This window comes from Pholcus phalangioides, unplaced genomic scaffold (genome assembly GCF_987345545.1).
Source record: "Pholcus phalangioides strain wild (caught in Gottingen) unplaced genomic scaffold, Ppha-v1.0 ptg000004l_1, whole genome shotgun sequence".
NCBI classification, from domain to species: domain Eukaryota; kingdom Metazoa; phylum Arthropoda; class Arachnida; order Araneae; family Pholcidae; genus Pholcus; species Pholcus phalangioides.
This window is the reverse complement of record NW_028301597.1, coordinates 40,911,507-40,931,136: the sequence shown is the minus strand read 5'-3', so window position 1 is coordinate 40,931,136 and position 19,630 is coordinate 40,911,507. Positions and strand designations below refer to the sequence as shown.

At 32.7% G+C, this 19,630-nt stretch overlaps 1 protein-coding gene across 1 annotated transcript in view; it reads right to left on the bottom strand.

Annotated features, from left to right (window-relative positions):
• LOC149087589 (voltage-dependent calcium channel type A subunit alpha-1-like) overlaps positions 1-19,630 on the bottom strand; it is a 154,285-nt gene that overhangs the window by 90,675 nt on the left and 43,980 nt on the right. Inside the window, exons 15-26 of the mRNA XM_089231917.1 lie at positions 17,801-17,932; positions 13,799-13,871; positions 12,641-12,761; positions 11,292-11,392; positions 10,247-10,368; positions 8,893-8,969; positions 8,264-8,348; positions 7,913-8,102; positions 7,333-7,439; positions 6,887-6,986; positions 4,147-4,307; positions 3,396-3,539 (exon numbers count right to left, since the gene is read on the bottom strand). Of these exons, the coding sequence (XP_089088043.1) occupies positions 3,396-3,539; positions 4,147-4,307; positions 6,887-6,986; positions 7,333-7,439; positions 7,913-8,102; positions 8,264-8,348; positions 8,893-8,969; positions 10,247-10,368; positions 11,292-11,392; positions 12,641-12,761; positions 13,799-13,871; positions 17,801-17,932 (1,413 nt within the window). The remainder of the gene's footprint in view (positions 1-3,395; positions 3,540-4,146; positions 4,308-6,886; positions 6,987-7,332; positions 7,440-7,912; positions 8,103-8,263; positions 8,349-8,892; positions 8,970-10,246; positions 10,369-11,291; positions 11,393-12,640; positions 12,762-13,798; positions 13,872-17,800; positions 17,933-19,630) is intronic.

The following is a 19,630-nucleotide window of genomic DNA, read 5'->3' as shown; positions in this document are numbered from 1 at the left end:
GATCCTCAGAACTAGTAAGAACTAAATCCAAAATAGCAGTACCCCTTGTGGCTTCTGATACATGCTGATACAAAAAATTTTCGAGCACCAACTTAAGAAAGTCTCTTTCATACTGATTTCCAGATGAAAGGTTCTCCCAATCAATACCCGGGTAATTGAAATCCCCTAGTATGAGAACCCTCTGTCGCTTACACATGTAGGAAATTTCATCATGCATTTTGGCAATGTAGCTTTGATCCCTATTCGGTGGATTGTAACAAACCCCAACAATAAGTTTATGACGTCTTTTGCTCTCAAGTTCAACCCATATGGTTTCAATATCACTTCTCTGCACGTTACACTCTCTAGCCTTCAAACAGGATTTCACGTATATCAACACTCCACCCCCTTTCCTATCAGATCTATTTCTCAAAAAAGTATCGTATCCTGAGATGTGTAAGAAAGATTCATCCCCATCGTTTGCCCAAGATTCTGTAATGGCTATAAGATCCAAGCCCTCCACAACTATCATAGTTTCTAAAAAATCTTTCTTATTGCCCAAGCTCCTGGCATTTATTAACACACATTTTAATTTGCACGGTGGTTTGTTGTCAATCGAGGATGGTAATCTTGGATGGTAATAACTCAGAAAATGGTAACTGTTACAATGTAGCATTCACCATTTTCTGAAAGCAAGTTGAATCACATTGTGTTCTAAACAGTAGCTCTTAGCATATCAGGAGGAATGTTACGGACATGTTGGTGTATCACATTTTTCAATTCCACCAAATTATTTATGTTATCAACATAAACAGTCGCTTTGAGGTAACCCCATAGCCAGAAGTCACAGGGGTTGATGTCTGGTGACTGGGGTGGCCAAGAAATGGGAAAGTGTCGGCTTATAATCTGGTTGGCTGGCTGAAGTAACTGTTTGACACATGTACCAATGTGAGGTGGAGTCCCGTCCTGCTTGAAAATCGTGGTGTCTAAAATGTCACATTGCTGAAGTTCAGTTATCACCAAACGCCTTAACATTGACTATGTGAGCAGCAGTCACAGTGCATGTCACAAGCCCAAGTGCCAATTGCTCTTCAAAGAAAAATGGTCTAACTATGACATTAGCTGTCATACCACACCAAATGGTGAGTTTAAGAGAATGAAATGGAACTGGGTGGATAACATAAGGGGATTTGTTTGGCCTAAATCCTGCAGTTATGAGAGAGAGAGAGTGTGTTGATATCCCCATTTAGATAAAAATGGGCCTCATTCGTCCACAAAATGTTCCATGGCCAATGATCGTTCACCTCCATCCGCGCAAGGAATTCCAAAGCAAAAAATACTCTTACAGCAGGATCGTTAGGTTCAAGTTGTTGAACAAGTTTTATTTTGTATGGGTAGTAAAGCAACACTTTGTGAAAGATTTTGTACCCGTACTCAATGGTATGTCCATTCGACATGCAACAGCATTTACGCTGCACATCCTGCATGTGCCTTCCGTTGTTGCTTCCTCTACTGCTAATGCAACAGCCTCCTTGGTTTAGACAAAAACAGGCTTCCTTCTGGACCTAGGTGAAACTGATAAAAAAACCAGTGGCTTCAAACTTTGCCATAATTTTCCTCAAATCCTGAGGTGCCATTGGTCACTGTGGTGATCTAGTGGTCATAGTAATAGACTCACACATCGCAAGGATCCGGTGCCACAGTGGTGGTCGGCTGAAATTGGTTTTCTGTGGTTCCCAACTTTGAGGCATGAATGTGAGCCGATCTTTTCATTAAAAAGTCTCATCACAGAGAGCAACAGGCCTACAATGCTACAAATATTCAATCATTACACTTCACTTACAACTGACGTATAGATGGCTGCACTGAAAAATCAGACACAACACCAGATACACACTCAGCTTGTTAGGTGCGCATAATTTGTTCTAGACTCTGCCACAAAGCTGGGCTGGAAGAGATCTCGGCAATAGGACAAGTCCGGTGGCAGGGCCCCTACTAAACCATACATGTACTTCGTCCAGGTAGCAGAGCCCCTACTAAACCATACATGTACCTCGTCCAGGTTGCAGAGCCCCTGGTGTTCATTCATTCACGTGGTGCCATTGGCCCTTAGCGTATTCGTCTTACCGTAGGATACTTTTGTGAAGCACGCCACCCATTGCTATTGCATTCATAATGACACTGAACAAGAAAAGCTTCGTCTTTCATGGATACAGACATCGTCGACTCATAACAATGAGAGCTCTGATGAGGAGGCTAAATTTTATAGCTGAAAAATCTAATGATGTGTAAAGTGCATTTGCATAATTCAAATTTGCATTCCTTTTGTCGTAAGCCATTGTGATTTTTCATAATCCCACAAACAGTTTCGTTTCAGAAAAACAATTAAAAACATTTTAAACCGATGTCTTTATGTCTTATTTTGTTTAACAATATTGCATACTGTGCCATTCCACACTGGTAGTGAGTTTTTGAACTTTTTTTTGTGGAAAATTAAATACCATGACTTCCTGTAAACTATTACCAAGTTTGATAACATTTTGTTCAGTAGTTTTCTTTTTATGGCCATTTCAAAGTGGAACTTTAATTATAAAGACCCTGTATAGTTAGCCTTTCTCTACAACAGAACATTGCACATTAATTTTGCATATGCATTTCATATAATTTCAGTGATTTGCATTCTTCATCAGTAGCTTTTGATATAACTACAAGGTAATCTCGAATATAGGGCTCACTTTTGACTTGAGAGGTCTTGGGCGGAAAAAAAGCAAACATAAGAAGGCTTCAACTTGGAGACAAATGTCTGGTTCTTCAACAAACATATTTTGTTTAAATTTGAAGCCCCAAATTAGTAAGGCATATGCAGAAATCAGGCCCAGCTCAAACAGTCCCTAATGTTTTCATAGCTTTTGTTTTATAGTTGACAAATTGACTTCCTTGGCGTAACATTCTTTGAGATGTTTTGATGTGGTACATAAGGCTTTCATGCTAACTTTTGAGCATATGGCAATGCTGTTGTCAAGCACTTCCTTTAAAAGAAGTTATAGAAATAATATTCTCTCCTCTCACAAACTTTTCCATAGTGACAAGTTAACCAAAATTAGCAACGAGTAAATGAGGGTTTATGAACATTGATATCTATGAAAGGTGGACAAGACTGAAGAAAAATGATGACTTGACCAGAGTGAAGACTTAATGAGGGTTTAGGTTTTACTGCATTTTATGAAAATGTAAAAATTTCCAGATTATAAATTTGTGATTTTGGGGGAACAGATAACTAAAAGCAGAACAGACAACTAAAAGCAGAGCAGAAAAAAAATGTTACAGAACTGCATTACTGTTTTTGCATTCACAAGCACAGGTTTTAAAGCAGCTACAAAATTTTTAAATAAATTATTTATTAACTAATTACTCACAAGGGCCAACCTTCACCCGTCTGCACAGTGAAAAGTGTTAACATAGCAGCTGCTACATTATCGTAATGGAAATCTTGCTTTTTCCATTCCCTTTTCTTAACTGCAGGCGGCTTGTCACTCTCGCTAAATATAAAGTACTCTCCACTGCAATCAAAAAGAAAAAAATCAATTTATTATCAGTATCATATTACATACTAAGAAATGTGTTTTAAATAATTGATGAATTCCAGAATTCGCATATGATATATGTTTCAAATAACATTAAGCAGAATGTTCTCTTGAGTGAGTCTAAGTAAATGCAGTCAAACCCTGCTATAAAAAACTTGATTGGGACTGAAAATTTTGTTCACTCTGATCTAATAAGAAAGCATCCTATAAGAATGGGACTAAAAACTTTGTTCATTTTAAACCAAGTTTGCAGGTGCCTTCATGTTAAATATTTTTCATTTCTTGTTCAATAAATTTGGAGCTGCTCACTCAGATGGATTGACAGCCACAACAAAATCTAATTTAATGTTGTTGTTTTTTTAGGTTCATTTATTTGAAGATTATTTACTATTTTTTCAAATAACTGAAGAAATACTTTTTATTATATTGAACAACAAAATATTGTATAAATAATTCGAGATTCATTAAGTATTGTTCTTTAATAAAATAATAAGTATCCTTTAAAACTTGTAATCAAATCTACAAACACTTTAATCATAATCATGCAAGAAAAAAATCAAGATTCTAAACTCGAGGTACTTACTCACAATACTCCTTAGTCAATTTGGACTGATCAGTACAGTAGAAAAATTTACCATTGAACAACTGAACGGCTATCACAGCAAAGATGAATTGGAATAAAATATACACAATGAGGATGTTAAAAACATTTTTTAAGGACGTCACAACACAGTCAAACACAGCCTGTGAAGAAATAAACAAAATGCATTAAAAACAATTTTTTTGTCACATCCTAAAAACATTCCATTACATAAAACATTCCACAAACTATAAATGCTAAACAAAATAATTTGTTACTATAGGTAAATTTTCAATTTCACATATGGATCTTCCCTAGACATTTATATAAGGACTATTTTCATATTTTTTTTAATTTCAGTTTACTTTGCATATTACATTATGAGATAATTTGAAATCATTATGTTATTCCAGACACTCAATAGCTCACATATATTGGAGGAATATATTCAATATGGGAGAGTTTTTTTAACTAATATTATGAAAATATCTGACAAAAAGAACAAATTCATAAACCAGTTGGCAATCCCTTCTTTATAATACAACTTCTTTTTCCTCGGTGGAAATGAAGCTAGTTTTGGAAAACAGCAAAATCTGATCTGAAAAGTGATGTTACAGCTTACTGTTTCAAATGTAAAAATTCTAGAAGCAATAGCTGAGAATTGAGGAAATAATCAATCGATAGAGATCTAGACCGGGTCATTCCATGTCAAATCACCCAGCCATCACACCCATAGTCTCAGATTTCAATGATTTTTTTTATTTGTTACATTCACCATCCTTATTAACCGTGTGAAATATTATTTACATATCTCTAAAACCTTTTGAGAAAAAAAATGTTGAAATTTATCAAAAACTGATGCAGATAACTTTTCCGAGGCTCAATTTTTAAGCGGTATTGTTTGAGAAAATAAATCATAACTTTTTCAATTTTCAATATATTCAAGTGAAATTTTCACTAAAGTGTTCACAAAAACATACAGAATATGAATAAAAATAATTCATACATTTGCATTTGAAATTTACATGCAAAAAAGTTATGTAAACTTTGTTTTTGTGGAATTTTTCGTTAGAAAAAATACAATTTCTCAAACATATTTTTAGACCAGAGGCACAGCAGTTACCAAAACAACTTTTATTTTAAATTTCTCCTAAATATATGAAGTAAAATACTAAAGAAAAAAAATAATGGTTTTTTGACCGTTAATATGTTTATTCTGGCTCGCAACACAAAATTCATCGAAATAAGACTGGATCATTCCGATTTCAAATCATTCAACTAGATACTGAAATGCAACCCATCATCCCAGATTCCAATTATTATTTTTTATTTATTGCTTCTACCATGCTTGTTGACCATGCAAAGTTTCATGTACATATCTCAAAAACTTTTTGAGAAAAAAAATGTTTTCTAACCTCACGAATGACGTCTCTTAGGCTAACCCCATTCAAGCAATATTATTTGTGAAAATATATAACTTTGCAGATTTTAAATATATTCAAATGAAATTTCCACTAAAATGCTCACAAAAAAATGTAGATTATGACTAGGAAAGAAAATTTAAACCTTTGCATTAAAAAATTAGATTGCAAAAAAATCGTTGAAATTTAATTTTTTAACAAAAGCTATTTATAAAAGCTCTCCTGCTTTTCTCACGGCATATTCAGTGACATTGAACTCTTCAGATTTTTTTCCTTGTTTCCCTTTCTTAAAGCAGGGGCCAGAGTTAAAATTTGCAGTTTTCCCCTTGTGATGGGTAAATTGAGTCTTGTTTCTAATTAACTTTATCAAAATATTCATATTTGCTTTCTGTTTAATATCTTCATTAAGTGTGCTTTGAGATTCATTTTCTGGTAATTCTTCAAAAAATTCTTAAATTTAGGAGAAATTTAAAATAAAAGTTGTTTTGGTAACTGCTGTGCCTCTGGTCTAAAAATATGTTTGAAAAATTGTATTTTTTCTAACGAAAAATTCCACAAAAACAAAGTTTACATAATTTTTTTGCATGTAAATTTCAAATGCAAATGTATGAATTATTTTTATTCATATTCTGTATGTTTTTGTGAACACTTCAGTGAAAATTTCACTTGAATATATTGAAAATTGAAAAAGTTATGATTTACTTTCTCAAAAAATGCCGCTTAAAAATTGAGCCTCGGAAAAGTCATCTGCATCAGTTTTTGATAAATTTCAAAAAAAATTTTCTCAAAAAGTTTTAGAGATATGCAAATAATATTTCACACGGTTAATAAGGATGGTGAATGTAACAAAAAAGTCATTGAAATCTGAGACTATGGGTGTCATTTTGGCATTTTGCCGGGTGATTTGAAATGGAATGACCCAACCATAGTTTCCCAAACTTTGTATTCCATCAACTTCTTCTTCAGAATGTTTTTCTCATTGTCTCCCCCAATCAAGTGAATTCATAGGATCCTATGTTAAATCTGTAGATTCTACCCCCCCCCCCTTTCCGCCGGCATTACCCACTTTGGGAAACACTGGCCCTAGACCATTTGATTTTACCATTGATCCAAGCAAAATAAGGGATCATAAAATTTGCCCTTTTAGTTTGAATAACAAAACTGGAACTGTAGTAAGTAAGAAAATTTTACTGTTACATTTATTCATGAACTGATGTAGATGAAAAATTATACATGTGAAAACTAATTTCTATGGAATTAACATCAATTTATATCTAGCATATAAACTTGACTTTAAAAATGAAAAAAGATAAAATTCTTGCCTTAAGCTTTGGTACTCTTTTGATGGTCTTGAGCGGCCTGAGGACTCTGAGCACCCGAAGTGATTTGATGGTGCTCAAATTTTGCCCTGTACTGCTACCACTAAAGAAAAAATATGAAACAATTTTAGGGTTAGCTGTATACAATGTAGGCTAAAAAAATTTAGGCATATATTCCAACATCAGAAAATGAAAAATGATTACTAACTTAAAACTTTTTTTTTACAAAATAACTTTCAAGATGCATTGGTAGTATTTATATTCAAATTTTTATGGAATTTCTATTAATTGTAGTTTTTAAAAAATTGTAGTTTTTGTGTAATTTTTTTAAAAGTAATGCTACAAAAACTAAATCAAAGTAAGTGCTAAACAAACTATAAAAATTGGCTTTATTAAATAAATAAATAAATATATATATATATATATTGAAAAAAAAAAAAAAACCTTACACAAAGGCAAAGGCAACAAGAGCACAAATAACAACAACAGCATCAAGAATATTCCAGAAATCACGGCAGTAGGAACCAGGATGGAGAAGAACACCTTGATCAATAACCTACAAAATGTGTGAAATTACATCTGAGAGGTTGATTGCCAGGAAAAGGAAAATTGAACAAAAACACAAACACACACACACAAAACGATCAAAATAGTGAATGTAATTAATAGTGTGTGTCAATGTATTATATATTATGGTGTCAGGATGGCTGAGCGGCCTAAAGCGCAGACTCAAGGTTGTCAATGTATTATACTGTTGAAAATTAAATAAAATTTTAATTCAGCACATAAGGCTGGGATTACATTATAAAAGTTTCATAAAAGTTCATTCATAAAACTTTAATAATTTAACCAATAAGGTTATCGGTTACATTCGAGAAAATGCAACCGATAGCCTTATCGGTTGAAGAAGACTATTTTCTTCAGATAATATGAATTTTTAAATTTTTATTGTTTTAGAAAAGAAAGTAAAGAGTTAAATTTTATTTCCAAGAAGTTATACATAACAATGTCGTGCTTTCTTATACCTACTTTTACAACCATTTCTACAGTAAAAACTCCAGTGAAGGCATAATCAAAATAATTTAATACAGAGTTCCATGGCGAGTCCTCCTCAACTGGATCTTCAGCAGCTAATGCTATACTACTAAGGGTGATTATGATCATGATGAACAAGTCGAAATAGCGAAGATTGACAATGTAATGGGCTCCGAGACGAATGCTATAAAAAATAATTAAAAATTTAAAGTTCAAAGCAATTAAACTGCTCAGTAAAATAAGAATTCAAAATTGGATGAACACAAGAATCTAATGATTAGTGAAGTTGGAGCTCAATGAATGTTTTGAAGCTCAATACAATCATTATCAGGGATAAATACTCACGGATTTGTTGGCGAAAGTATGAACAAGGAAGAATAGGGAAGAACAGGCTTTGGACCTCTTTTGTCTTTCTCATTATCTCCTTCATCTGAGAAAAAAATAAAAAAGGCATATGATAGATGATGCAAATACAATCAATATAACAGATGAATTTGTTCCTGAAGATTACTCATATGATGGGAATCTTGTATTTCAAATCAAACTTTGTCATACAGTTACACAGTTCCTGTTAATTCCTTCAACGGAATCAATATATTAATGTATCTGAAAACCAACTAGCATACAGTAGAGTTTAGTCTGTTCTGCAATACAAAAGAAGTTTGCTTACAAGACAAGCACAACATCTAGTTTGACAGAGCCATTGGTTGATGTTCATTTGCTAAAACATATTATCTTGTTTTGTTATTGATTATTGAGCAATCATGAAGTCGTAGTTTATCATGCAGATGTAATGATTGAAAAAAAAGAAGTTCTTTGCGTTAGAGAAATCAAATCAAGAGCAGTTATAGAATAAACTGTGAATAATAAGAAATTTCTTAAATGTTCATAAAGTCTGTAAAATTTTATAATTATATTTTACAGGTCTCAAAAACTATATTTGGGGTTTAAAAATTAATAAATTTTAGCATCACCTCCGTCTGGATTATTGGTTTTTCCTCCCTCATTCACAAGACTTTTGCTATCAACCTTTTCTTGACTCCCCTTTTCTCTACAATAATACAAAGACATCCAATTTTTGGTTGAAACAAACAAACAAACAAACAAATATAAAGAGATAAGTGGCTTTTTCTCAGCCCAAGATATCAAGGAAACATTTTATTTTTTTGAATATTATGTTGAGGTGACTTTTCTTTCCGAGTTCATCTCAGCATAATATTGAGAAAAATAAAATGTTTCCTTGAAACAAATATAAAACTAAATTGTCAAAAGTGTTATTGAAAATGATATACAACCAACTGATAAAATGTATCAATATAGAAAAGAGAATTTTACCAAATCCAAACGATTATTGTTATGTATTTAAAAAAATATCTAAGCCTATAGTGTATAGTGGTCACCGTTTTTCTAGCCCTTGCCCTATCAAGTCCACACATATGTGCATACCCCTCTCCAACATAAAACTTTGCATGCTCTACTAATTTTTTATGGTTGCAAGGCCTCTGAGTGAAATGTCATTAAAAAGAAGAGTTCATGTGAACTTCTCATGTTTCAAGACAGGAAGTGTGCTGATGCAGCATCTAAAATGGTTAGTGTCCACAACAGAGCTGATAATTTGAGAAAATAGCAAGTAATAAAAATGAATATTTTACAGGGCACTAATTTTTGGTGACTCCAAAAATCAGTGCTGGGAATATATTTCCCCCGTGCAGTCAATGCATGGATGAAACCACTACTTCACCAAACACCAACTCTGGCCATATCGCTATATTGCAATTTACTGCCATTAGTGAGATGGGTTGGATGTGAAGGCGCTGTCTATCTGTGGTCGCCTCAAGTTTGTTAGGGAAAATATACATGGATGAAACCATCAACTCAAACATATGAACTAATGTCTGTGGCCTTTTGTTTGACTGAGGTAAATAATTGGTTATTTATGCATCTCATCAATTTAGAAGTTAAAAATTAAAAATTTAATTTAAAAAAATTCAAAAATCCAACTCCTCTTACTTACTTCTTAAAATAAGTTGACAGATGAATTTGAATAATTAGTATACCCATAAGCAGATACAAGTTCTTCAAACAGGAGGGGGAATACATCACAGAGGTGTTTGTAGTGACTGGGGGGGGGGGGGGAAGGTGATTGTTCACCTCCACTTTCTTGGCTATACTATACTAGTAAAAAATTTTTTAATTGAACATGTTCGAGGGAATTGCCCTCCTCCTGTATCCGTATGTGAGTAGACCCTGAACTGTGAATCAAAAATTGCATATTAAAAAAATATAAAAGCAAGGGATATAGCAGATTTAACAATTCAGATAACTTACGAATTGAAATTTTTTGCTTTTCCTGCATTGTTCATTGGCGACGGTGGACATATATTCACTTGTGGTGGATCTCCAGGCATCTGCAAGTCTTTGATTTCTTTTTCTAATTCACCTTTAGTTCTCTGAAAAATCAGTCGATAATGATAAAATATGGGGAACTCATGCTTTCCTAAACATTATTTTATTTATTTATTTATACAATATTGTCAGCCAAGGCCTGTATAATTTAAACATTATGTGTTTAAACACAAAATCACATACCTTTATTTCACATATGTATGCATCGTTATATGACTATGAATGAAACAAGACAAATTTTTTATGAAAAAAGAAAGAAATTGAACACATAGGCCTATTGTACAAATATTTGAAGAAAAAAAAACTTTGCTCTAAAAACAAGTCTACCCTTGTTCAGTCTACCTGGTAGCTTCAAGAAAGTTACTCTAGGACAGCGGTTCTCAATGTTTTTTGACTCGCAGAGCCCCTTTTACCATATAATTTCTATGGTGGAGCCCTTTTTGTATATAATTTTTATGGTGAACCCCTTGCAGACCCCTTTTTTTAATAATCTATCAAGTTTACTGATTTACTTTATTTTCCTTGAGTCGCTGTGGAGCCCCTGGGAAGTTCACATGGAGCCAGTGGGGTTCCGCAGAGCACTGGTTAAGAATCAGTGCTCTGTGGTTCAATATATTTAAATTTCTAATATATGGCTTTTTCTTGAGTTTCATTAAAAACTTGACTTTTTTCCAGTACTGAACTATCCTAGCAAGTCAAGGCTACTTAAGCCTAGTCTGTTTAAAAATATTGCAATTTTTCATGATTCAGTCAGTCAAGGCTGGCAAATCATAGTTTTGAGTCTGCTCTGTTTGATTCAGAGTTTCATCTATTATCTCCTGATGATAGCAACTGCTAGGGTTGGAGAAATTTAAGGTGACAAGTCGATACTCAAACACAAAACAGCCCTTTAGCACAAGAGAATCTTATTCATTGAACGGAGAAAACCTAATCAGCTGCTTGTTGCAGTATATTTCCAAACATATACCTCTTTATCCTCTTCTGCTTCCTCTGCCTCTGCAGCTGTAAGCTCTTGTGCATTTGCCAAATTATCGACAGCGATGGCCAAGAACACATTCAGCAGTGTGTCTTTATTTTGTCAAAGAACAAGTACAAAAAGACATACATACAATGTAATATAATCAAGAATGATTTTTTTTTTTTCCAAGATTGAAGATTTTAGTGCACTAAAGTTACTTCGCACATTGAGCCAATCAGAAAAAAGACTTATCAGGAAAATGAAGCTTGCTCATGAATGAATACAAGACATGAAGAAAATTTGAGAAATTACAATTAATATAACATATGAAGATACAGGGTGATGAGCAAATAAGCCCTATTTCAAAATTAAATATCTCTACAACAAAGATCAATAGAATTATGTGGTAAACGGTACGTTTATTAGCAAAACTGTAAGAATGTTGTACAGAAATTTCGAAAATTTAGTTTTTTTTTTAATTTTTTAAAATTTTAAAAAAAAAAACGAGATTTTGGGGTTCCGAAAATCCTCATTTGTGTGAAGAGAAACCACTGCATTCGCCTAAAGTTACTGCATGGGCTGCGGTACGCGCCATGTGTGCTGACAAATTGTTCCAAAATTGTAACGTAACTTTCAGTAGTAATCGTTTCTTGCACGAAGAAGGGGCCGATAATGCCTCTGGCGCATACCGCAGCCCATGCAGTAACTTTAGGCGAATGCAGTGGTTTCTCTTCACACAAATGAGGATTTTTGAACCCCAAAATTTCCAGTTTTTTTTTTTTTTTAAGTTTTTAAAAATTAAAAAAAAAACTAAATTTTCGAAATTTCTGTACAACATTCTTACAGTTTTGCTAATAAACGTACCATTTACCGCATAATTCTATTGATCTTTGTTGTAGAGATATTTAATTTTGAAATAAGGGCTTATTTGCTGATCACCCTGTATTTATGCTGCTACTTTGCATAATTGAATGCCAATGAACAAACACCAAAAACACCTGGAGATTTATCATCAAGTAACATCAACAGTCATTTTCCCATGATTTTAAGGGCAAATTGTTGCGTTTGATTTACAAAAAAAAAATAAAAAAAAATGGTGTTTTAAAATAGGTGTTGTAAAAATTTTTTTTAAAGAACACCTATTTGAGAATAACAGTACTTTTGCAAAGGCACATTCAAAATATCAACATTTCATTTTCTCAGAGAAAACCTGACAGCAGCTTCCTTTCCTGAAACAAAAACTAATATATGAGGCATATCAAACAGTTTCCAGCTTTATCTTCACCTCATAAAATAACAAATTCTGATTATAAAACTTATTATCAAAAATTATGAAATATATATCATGAGAAGGATACAGTTACCAAAGAGCACCAAAATGATGAAATACAAACTTCGAAACATTCCATTTTCTTTAATACCACCTGTAGCCTCAATACCTTTATACATAACTTCATTCCAATCCTCACCAGTGAGTATCTTAAAATAAAAAATAGAGAAATATAGATAAATTTACAAAACAATTAATTGAAGGGACTAAAAAGTTAATGAAATGTGTTTATTTCAAATCAGAAAAAAATTTGTTGATTTCATAAGGGAACATTTGAGTCAATTTTAAAATTCATGTAGTGGTTCATTGCTATAGATTAAGTATATAGTCAACCCTCATTGAAAAAAATTCTGTGTAATAGACACCATTCTGTTACAACCAGGAAGTAGGAAGATATGCCTCAAATTTTGTGGTATAACAATTAACATAATAGATATGTTTTCCTGCAAATATAAAGACTATCCAATATAACATTCATTTTCTACAGAACGACAGTAGTAGTTATAACAAGCACACTGAATATACTAACATCATATAAAGCTGGAGAGTAATAGTTATAGTTACTATAGAGGGTATCATTGTTTCTGTTAGGCCGTTTGACTGAATGCTTTATATCAAGGGTCAACAATCAAACTTGGCTCACAATCTATTTTATGGTTGTTTCATCTCTCACTTACCAAAGGCAAATTGCACTTGATAAACGCAACCTTGCCCTTTATGTGCCTCTCATAAAGTACTTTATGTTTTCAAGTCATTTATAAGATTGTAATTGTTAATGTATTATTTTGTATCTTTGCAATGTTTAAAGTTATTGTTATAATGATTCTATTGATGTGAGAAGTAAAGATTTTTTTTATCAAAAAAAAACATACATTTAACCTCTAATTATTCTTTCAAAAATTTTGTAAATCAATGTTTCCCAAATTAGCATCCATGGCACTAAGACTTTAAAAGAAAATGGTCAAAATGTGACTGAAATTCCCTATCATTAATTACTGACTAGTTTCCACCTTCAATTAGTTCATTTATCACTACAAAATACAAAACAATTTGAGCCAAAATAATTGTTTTCTTATATTTTATTAGCAATGATTTTTTTAAAGTAGTCACCATACTATGATATGATTCCCACCATTCAAATAAATTAAATTACCTAAATATCTAAACAGTCATATTTGTTTTATACCTGGAATACTGTGAGCAAGGCGATAGGAAATGTATTAAAATTTGCTGGAGGAGTTCCATCCGCAAAATTGAAGCTGCAAAAAAAGATTCATGTTAGCTTGCTTATCATGTAGAATAATTGTATAACACAAATTTCTCTAAAAACATTTAGCCCAATACATCTTCAGTAATTTTTTAGAAGTACCATCAATCATAGTTGTATTGATAAGCTGGGGTTATTATGATCGACATGATCTTTTCACACTAGTGGTGAGTGTTGCATTCTACAACGATCAGAATGAGTGAAATAGGTAGTGGAATGTTTATGAGAATATCTTTGCAATGATGATATAGGTTCCCGCCAGATTGATCAAATTATGGTGAAGGCTATCAGGAAGCAAATAAGACTCCATTAACTCTACCCTGTAAGTACTTCAATATAACTTCTACTGCACACAATTACTATTAAAATTCATACAATTCATCTAGTTATTATACAACTCTATAACATCTAAAGATGATGTTGCCAAAGGTATTTTTGTTTTCTAGGGCTACCACAATATTCTGTCATTAATCGCAGAAAATTTGGTATTTTCCAGTGTGATACTCATCAAGCTAACCTGCCACAAAATTACAAAAAACTTGCTGGTCTTGGGTCCCGGGTGAATTATTCAATTGCAGCAGTTGAAAAATCTGTGACAGCAGTCAGGAAGAGCGCACATTCCAATATTATTATCATATATACACACTCAAGATTCTTACCTATTACCAATTAGATAAATCAATGACTTCTATCGGACCGTTCTCAATAGTCTCATCAGAATCGTCATCATCCTCATGTCAATGAGGATGACTGTCAAGAAATTTGGCATTCCTTTCACCACTCTAAGAAGTTAGGTGAGAAAAACCTGAACACAAAGTCTCATGGTGGACAAACCCTGTTTTCTTTTGATGAACAAAAAAAGGTTTGTTGACACTCTCATAATGTGTGCCCGTTAGTGGGTACTGATGAGGAAACTTGATATACAAATAATAGTGAAAGGATATCTCAGCAGATTGGAGCAGACTGTGAAATGCTTCACAAACAATATGCCCGGGGCAGACTGGGTGCAAAGTCTTCTAGTCAGGAATAGGAAAATGACTGTGGGACCCTCAATTAATGATGATCCAATTATGGAAAATGACGAGGAAGACGATGCTAGTAGGAATTATGTGTTGGTAAATTTTAAGGTGGAAAAAATATCCAAGATGTTTACCGGGTCATTGCAAAGGTAGGAGCTGGTAAATGAATCATCAGCTTTCTAAGGAAAAATGTTGGTATAAAGAGGACAAGTTTAGTTTTTCCACCTGTCGTAGATGAACAGGAAGTTTACAGACAATCTGTTGTAAAACAGAGGGGAACATCAACTAGGACAGCAACTTCGACCCCAATGTTGTTGAATGATTTTCAGTTTCCAGTCTTGTTTTCTTATTCAATTTGAATATTTTTGCATTTATTTCATGTTGCATTTGGGGTTTAAGTCTTCAAGCCAGTCCTTTTCTGTCAAAAAAATTAATTTTTAATAAAAATTGTTTTATATCAATTGTTTTGTTTTTTAATTACCTTGAATATATATATTTTTTAACTTTAAAGTGATCAGCATCGCTCCAGAAAGATGCCAAGAGTGATTTATAGTGATTTTACAGGGTGATCATTATCACCCCGTAGGTATGGGGTGGTACCAATCATATAAGAGTTCATATATATTCAATATTCAAGTTCATCATATATACAAAAACACATATAAGAGTTCATATTTCAAAATTTGATACAGGAAATTGTTCATAAGACGTTGGAGAGCATAAATTATTTTTTTTAAAGAATTTTGATATAAAATTTGCTGGTACTTTGGAAAGAAAACCTGTGTAAATTGATAACCCCCGCCTATGGTAACGTATAGAAACTGTCAAACAAATCTGACTAGAAAAATTCACAGATTCAAACATACTTGAAGATTAAAAATATGATTGTTTCTTTTTTATTCTGTATAAAATTATAAAATATTTTTAAATAAATAAAAACATTTTGTAGTTTTACAAATTTTAAATGGTAAACTGGTTAGGAATAGAGTTTTTAGTGGCTGAAATTCCTAAATGAATATTAGGGTAGGACAGTGGTTATCAAACCTTTGCCACCCATGGATCGGATGACTTCTAAGAAAGACAATGCATGATATATATTAGAGTAAGTATGTTAATGCAGTCAAAACCACCCTCATCCAGCTGCCAGAAAACTGATCTCAATTAAAAATTTTGATAGCATAATCCAGGAGAAGTATGATATTGTGTGTTACACTGACGGAAGCAAAATTAACGGCAAAGTTGCATTGACCTTTGTCCTCTATCAACAAGGGATTGAAATCTCACATCATCAATATCGCATTTGTGATGACTGCTTGGTTTTCCAAGCGGAACTCCTTTGTCTTAATCTCGCTATGAAAAAAGTTATCGAATTCCCTGGCTCTAATTTTCTTACTTGCAGTGATTCTCTCTCTTCTCTTCTTGCTCTTCAAGACATAACCAATAGTGAAAAATTAATTGTCGATGTTCAGTGCCTTCTAAAAAGCTGTCTCAATAACAAAATAGTTATAGATTTTTCATTTGTGAGAAGTCACTGGGGCACAATCTGAAACGAGAGAGCAGATGAACTGGCCAAATCCTCCACTGCTCTCCGAAGAGTTAATAAAGTATGCAAATCTCCATATTCGTTCTGGAAACGCCTCTACCAAAAAGAAGTCAACAGAAGTTGGAACACCGAGTTTTTAAAATCCAGTACGGCAAAATAGACAAAACGTTTTTTTCCAACAGTGCATCATTGGTTAAAGCAACCATACTTTTTTCCGGATTTCCTCCTCACACAGTTTTTAACTTTACACAGAAATTTCAAATCTTATCTCAAAAGATTTAACTTAGCAGAGAGTGAGATATGCAGTTGCGGAAAGGGAAAGGAGGGTCCCGAACATCTGATCTTTGAGTGTTCAAAGGTGGCAACTCAGAGAACTGTATTTGAACGTGATCTATGGAAGCTATCAATCCAATGGCCACCAATATCATCGAAATCGGTGTACTCAAAAGAGACTCTGAGTGCCCTTCGAAGATTTGTACATAGCATTAAGAACTGAGACTTCTGTTTTCTTTCTTTCGTCTTGTTTCTTTTATATATGTATATTTTCTTTTCATTTTCTTCTTTTACGTATTTTTATTATTATTTATTATTATTTTATTATTTTTATTTTTCTATTTATTATTTTTATTTTTCTATTTATTATTTTTATTTTTCTATTTATTATTTTTATTTTTCTATTTATTATTTTTATTTTTCTATTTATTATCTTTATTTTTCTAATTATTATTATTATTTTTAATTTTTTTCTTTTTCTGTTTACTTTTATTCTTTTTTTTTCATCATTATTATTATTGTTTTATTTTCTTTGAAAACAATTTTTCTCTTTTGTACAAAGTATTGTAATTTTTTGTTTTTTGTTTTCCACGGTAAATATGCTGATTGTACAATTTTATATGGCCCTATGTTACACTGTGTGGTGCATAGGGAGATGTCTTTGTGACACAAAATTTAAAAAAAAAAAAACCACTAATGATTGAACATTTTGCAACCAATTATGCTTAGAAGAAAAAGTTGCCCCATTTTTACTAATACCCACTTAAAATGCATCCTGTTTGACCAAATGGGATATATTTTCACCACACTGGCAAACAAGTATGTTTGTTTTTGTTTGAATGTAGTTATTATTTAGTTATTGTTATCAGAAACACAGAGTCCTGATGTGATCACATTAAGTGGCGTGGAGTGTAGTTAGGAATATATTATAAATATAAAATATGAACTCATACATTTCTAAAGCAATTCCATTATAGATTACTGTATTTTTTGGGTTATGTATTATAGGTTAAATGTGTTTTTCTAGTTTTCTATAAACTACTATCATCTGGAAGGGATAGGAACAAAATAAATATTTGTACTTACGCCCCTCCAAACAGTTGCATACCCAGTAGGGCGAAGATAAGTATAAAAAGGAAGAGCAGAAACAACAAACTGATGATTGATCTCATACTGCTGAGAAGAGATATCACTAAATTACGTAATGATGACCAATACCTGAATAAAGAAAAATCAGTGATGAGCATAGTAAAAAAATTAAAATAAAATAATATCCAAAGAATTTATTAACAGTGTTATTTTATAAGATACAGACAATCTTAGTTACCAAGTTGTACATGATAAAGAATCAATAGAATAGATCTATCTATCACAGGAGTTCCCAAATCTTTCACTTTCACTGCACAGTTGTGGGATGAAATTATATATGCTTTGAAATTTAAATGCTTGCTGCTTTCCTGCTTTATCCTTGCTTCTAAGAAACTATGGCACTAAAAATACTACAACAGTGTAGTGTACAACCAACTCTGCAGTGTACAACCCAAAATTCCATAGAGAAATGTCTACAAAGTGCATGTGCAATTAACTAGTAGTAGTGTTAATGTAGCACCCGGAAAAATTTCAGTTAACCAACCCAACCAAGTACTTTGTTAATAAATAAAGGATTTTTAATGTGTATAAATTTTTACTATTCTTTGGACATTAGTTTCCATCCCTGGCTGGAAAACAAATATTTTGAAGAGGTCACTGTGAGGAGGTCACAGTTTTATTGAAATTCATAGTGAATAAATCATTGAATCAATCAATATCATCCCAAAATGTCTTTCAACACACCTGACAGACTTTATTTCATCCTACTACAGCCAACGTTTGGGAGTAATTTATCTCATAAATTCTGTTATGCATCATCATTACTCTATATATATAACACGGGGTGGCTAACTTTTTTTTTCCAAGACGTGTCATAATCAAGATTATTTTTGATGTGCATGCAACTCTATGTATTTAACATTAAGTCCATACGTTCCGTTTCTTTCAGTGCACGAAAAATCAGTAAATAGACTATTGGTGTATATGGCATATTGTCTTACTGTGCATGAAATAGGTCTGCACAAATTTGTGAAAAAATTAGAGGGAACGTTGGAAGTAAACTGAAGAAAAATACAACAGAGATTATTGGGATGACATTCATAGATGAAACAAATCAAATATTTCAAGCAAAAAATTACATCCTAACTTAATGCATTTGACAATGATTTATCAAGAAAATAATGAATATTTCCCACTTATCTCAATACATTGAGATCACGTAAGTTTTGTGAATGTCTCAGTGATAAATTCTGGCAGTATTTAATATCATTAGTGAAAATAGCAGTTATGAAACTTCAAATGCTAGATCGGGGGTGTCTAACTGGATGTAGCCAAATGCGCTATTAACCCTTTACCGATTCTTGAAGGATACTGGGAGGTTCGTGAAAATAACCTATTTTTGCTTTCTGAAATGGACTCGTCCAAACTTTCACCTCTCACCTAATCCCCCGTCCTTCCTTCCATTCAGTTCCTATTCATGCCGGCCACAGCGTTGCTGTTCATTTTTTCGTTTCAAGATACCCTGTGGAGACAAATTGTAAACTGAAATCACCCTTCTTTATACAGCATTTTTCTTTTATGTAAAGGAGTTGGCACCCAACTCTTTTTTCTTCATGAAAGACATGTATATATGCGTACGAGTTAATATTATCCCTGTACGCGTATACGGGTCCAGCTGAAGGTCCGGTTAGTTATTTATTCGTGAGCGGCGGTATATCGCCCTTTCTCTTCAAGATATTCTCGCCAACTTTGCCAATTATTTTTTCCTTTTCTCGATTTTTTTTATTTTGTAGAAGTGAACTATTAATATATGAATTTTTAATTCAA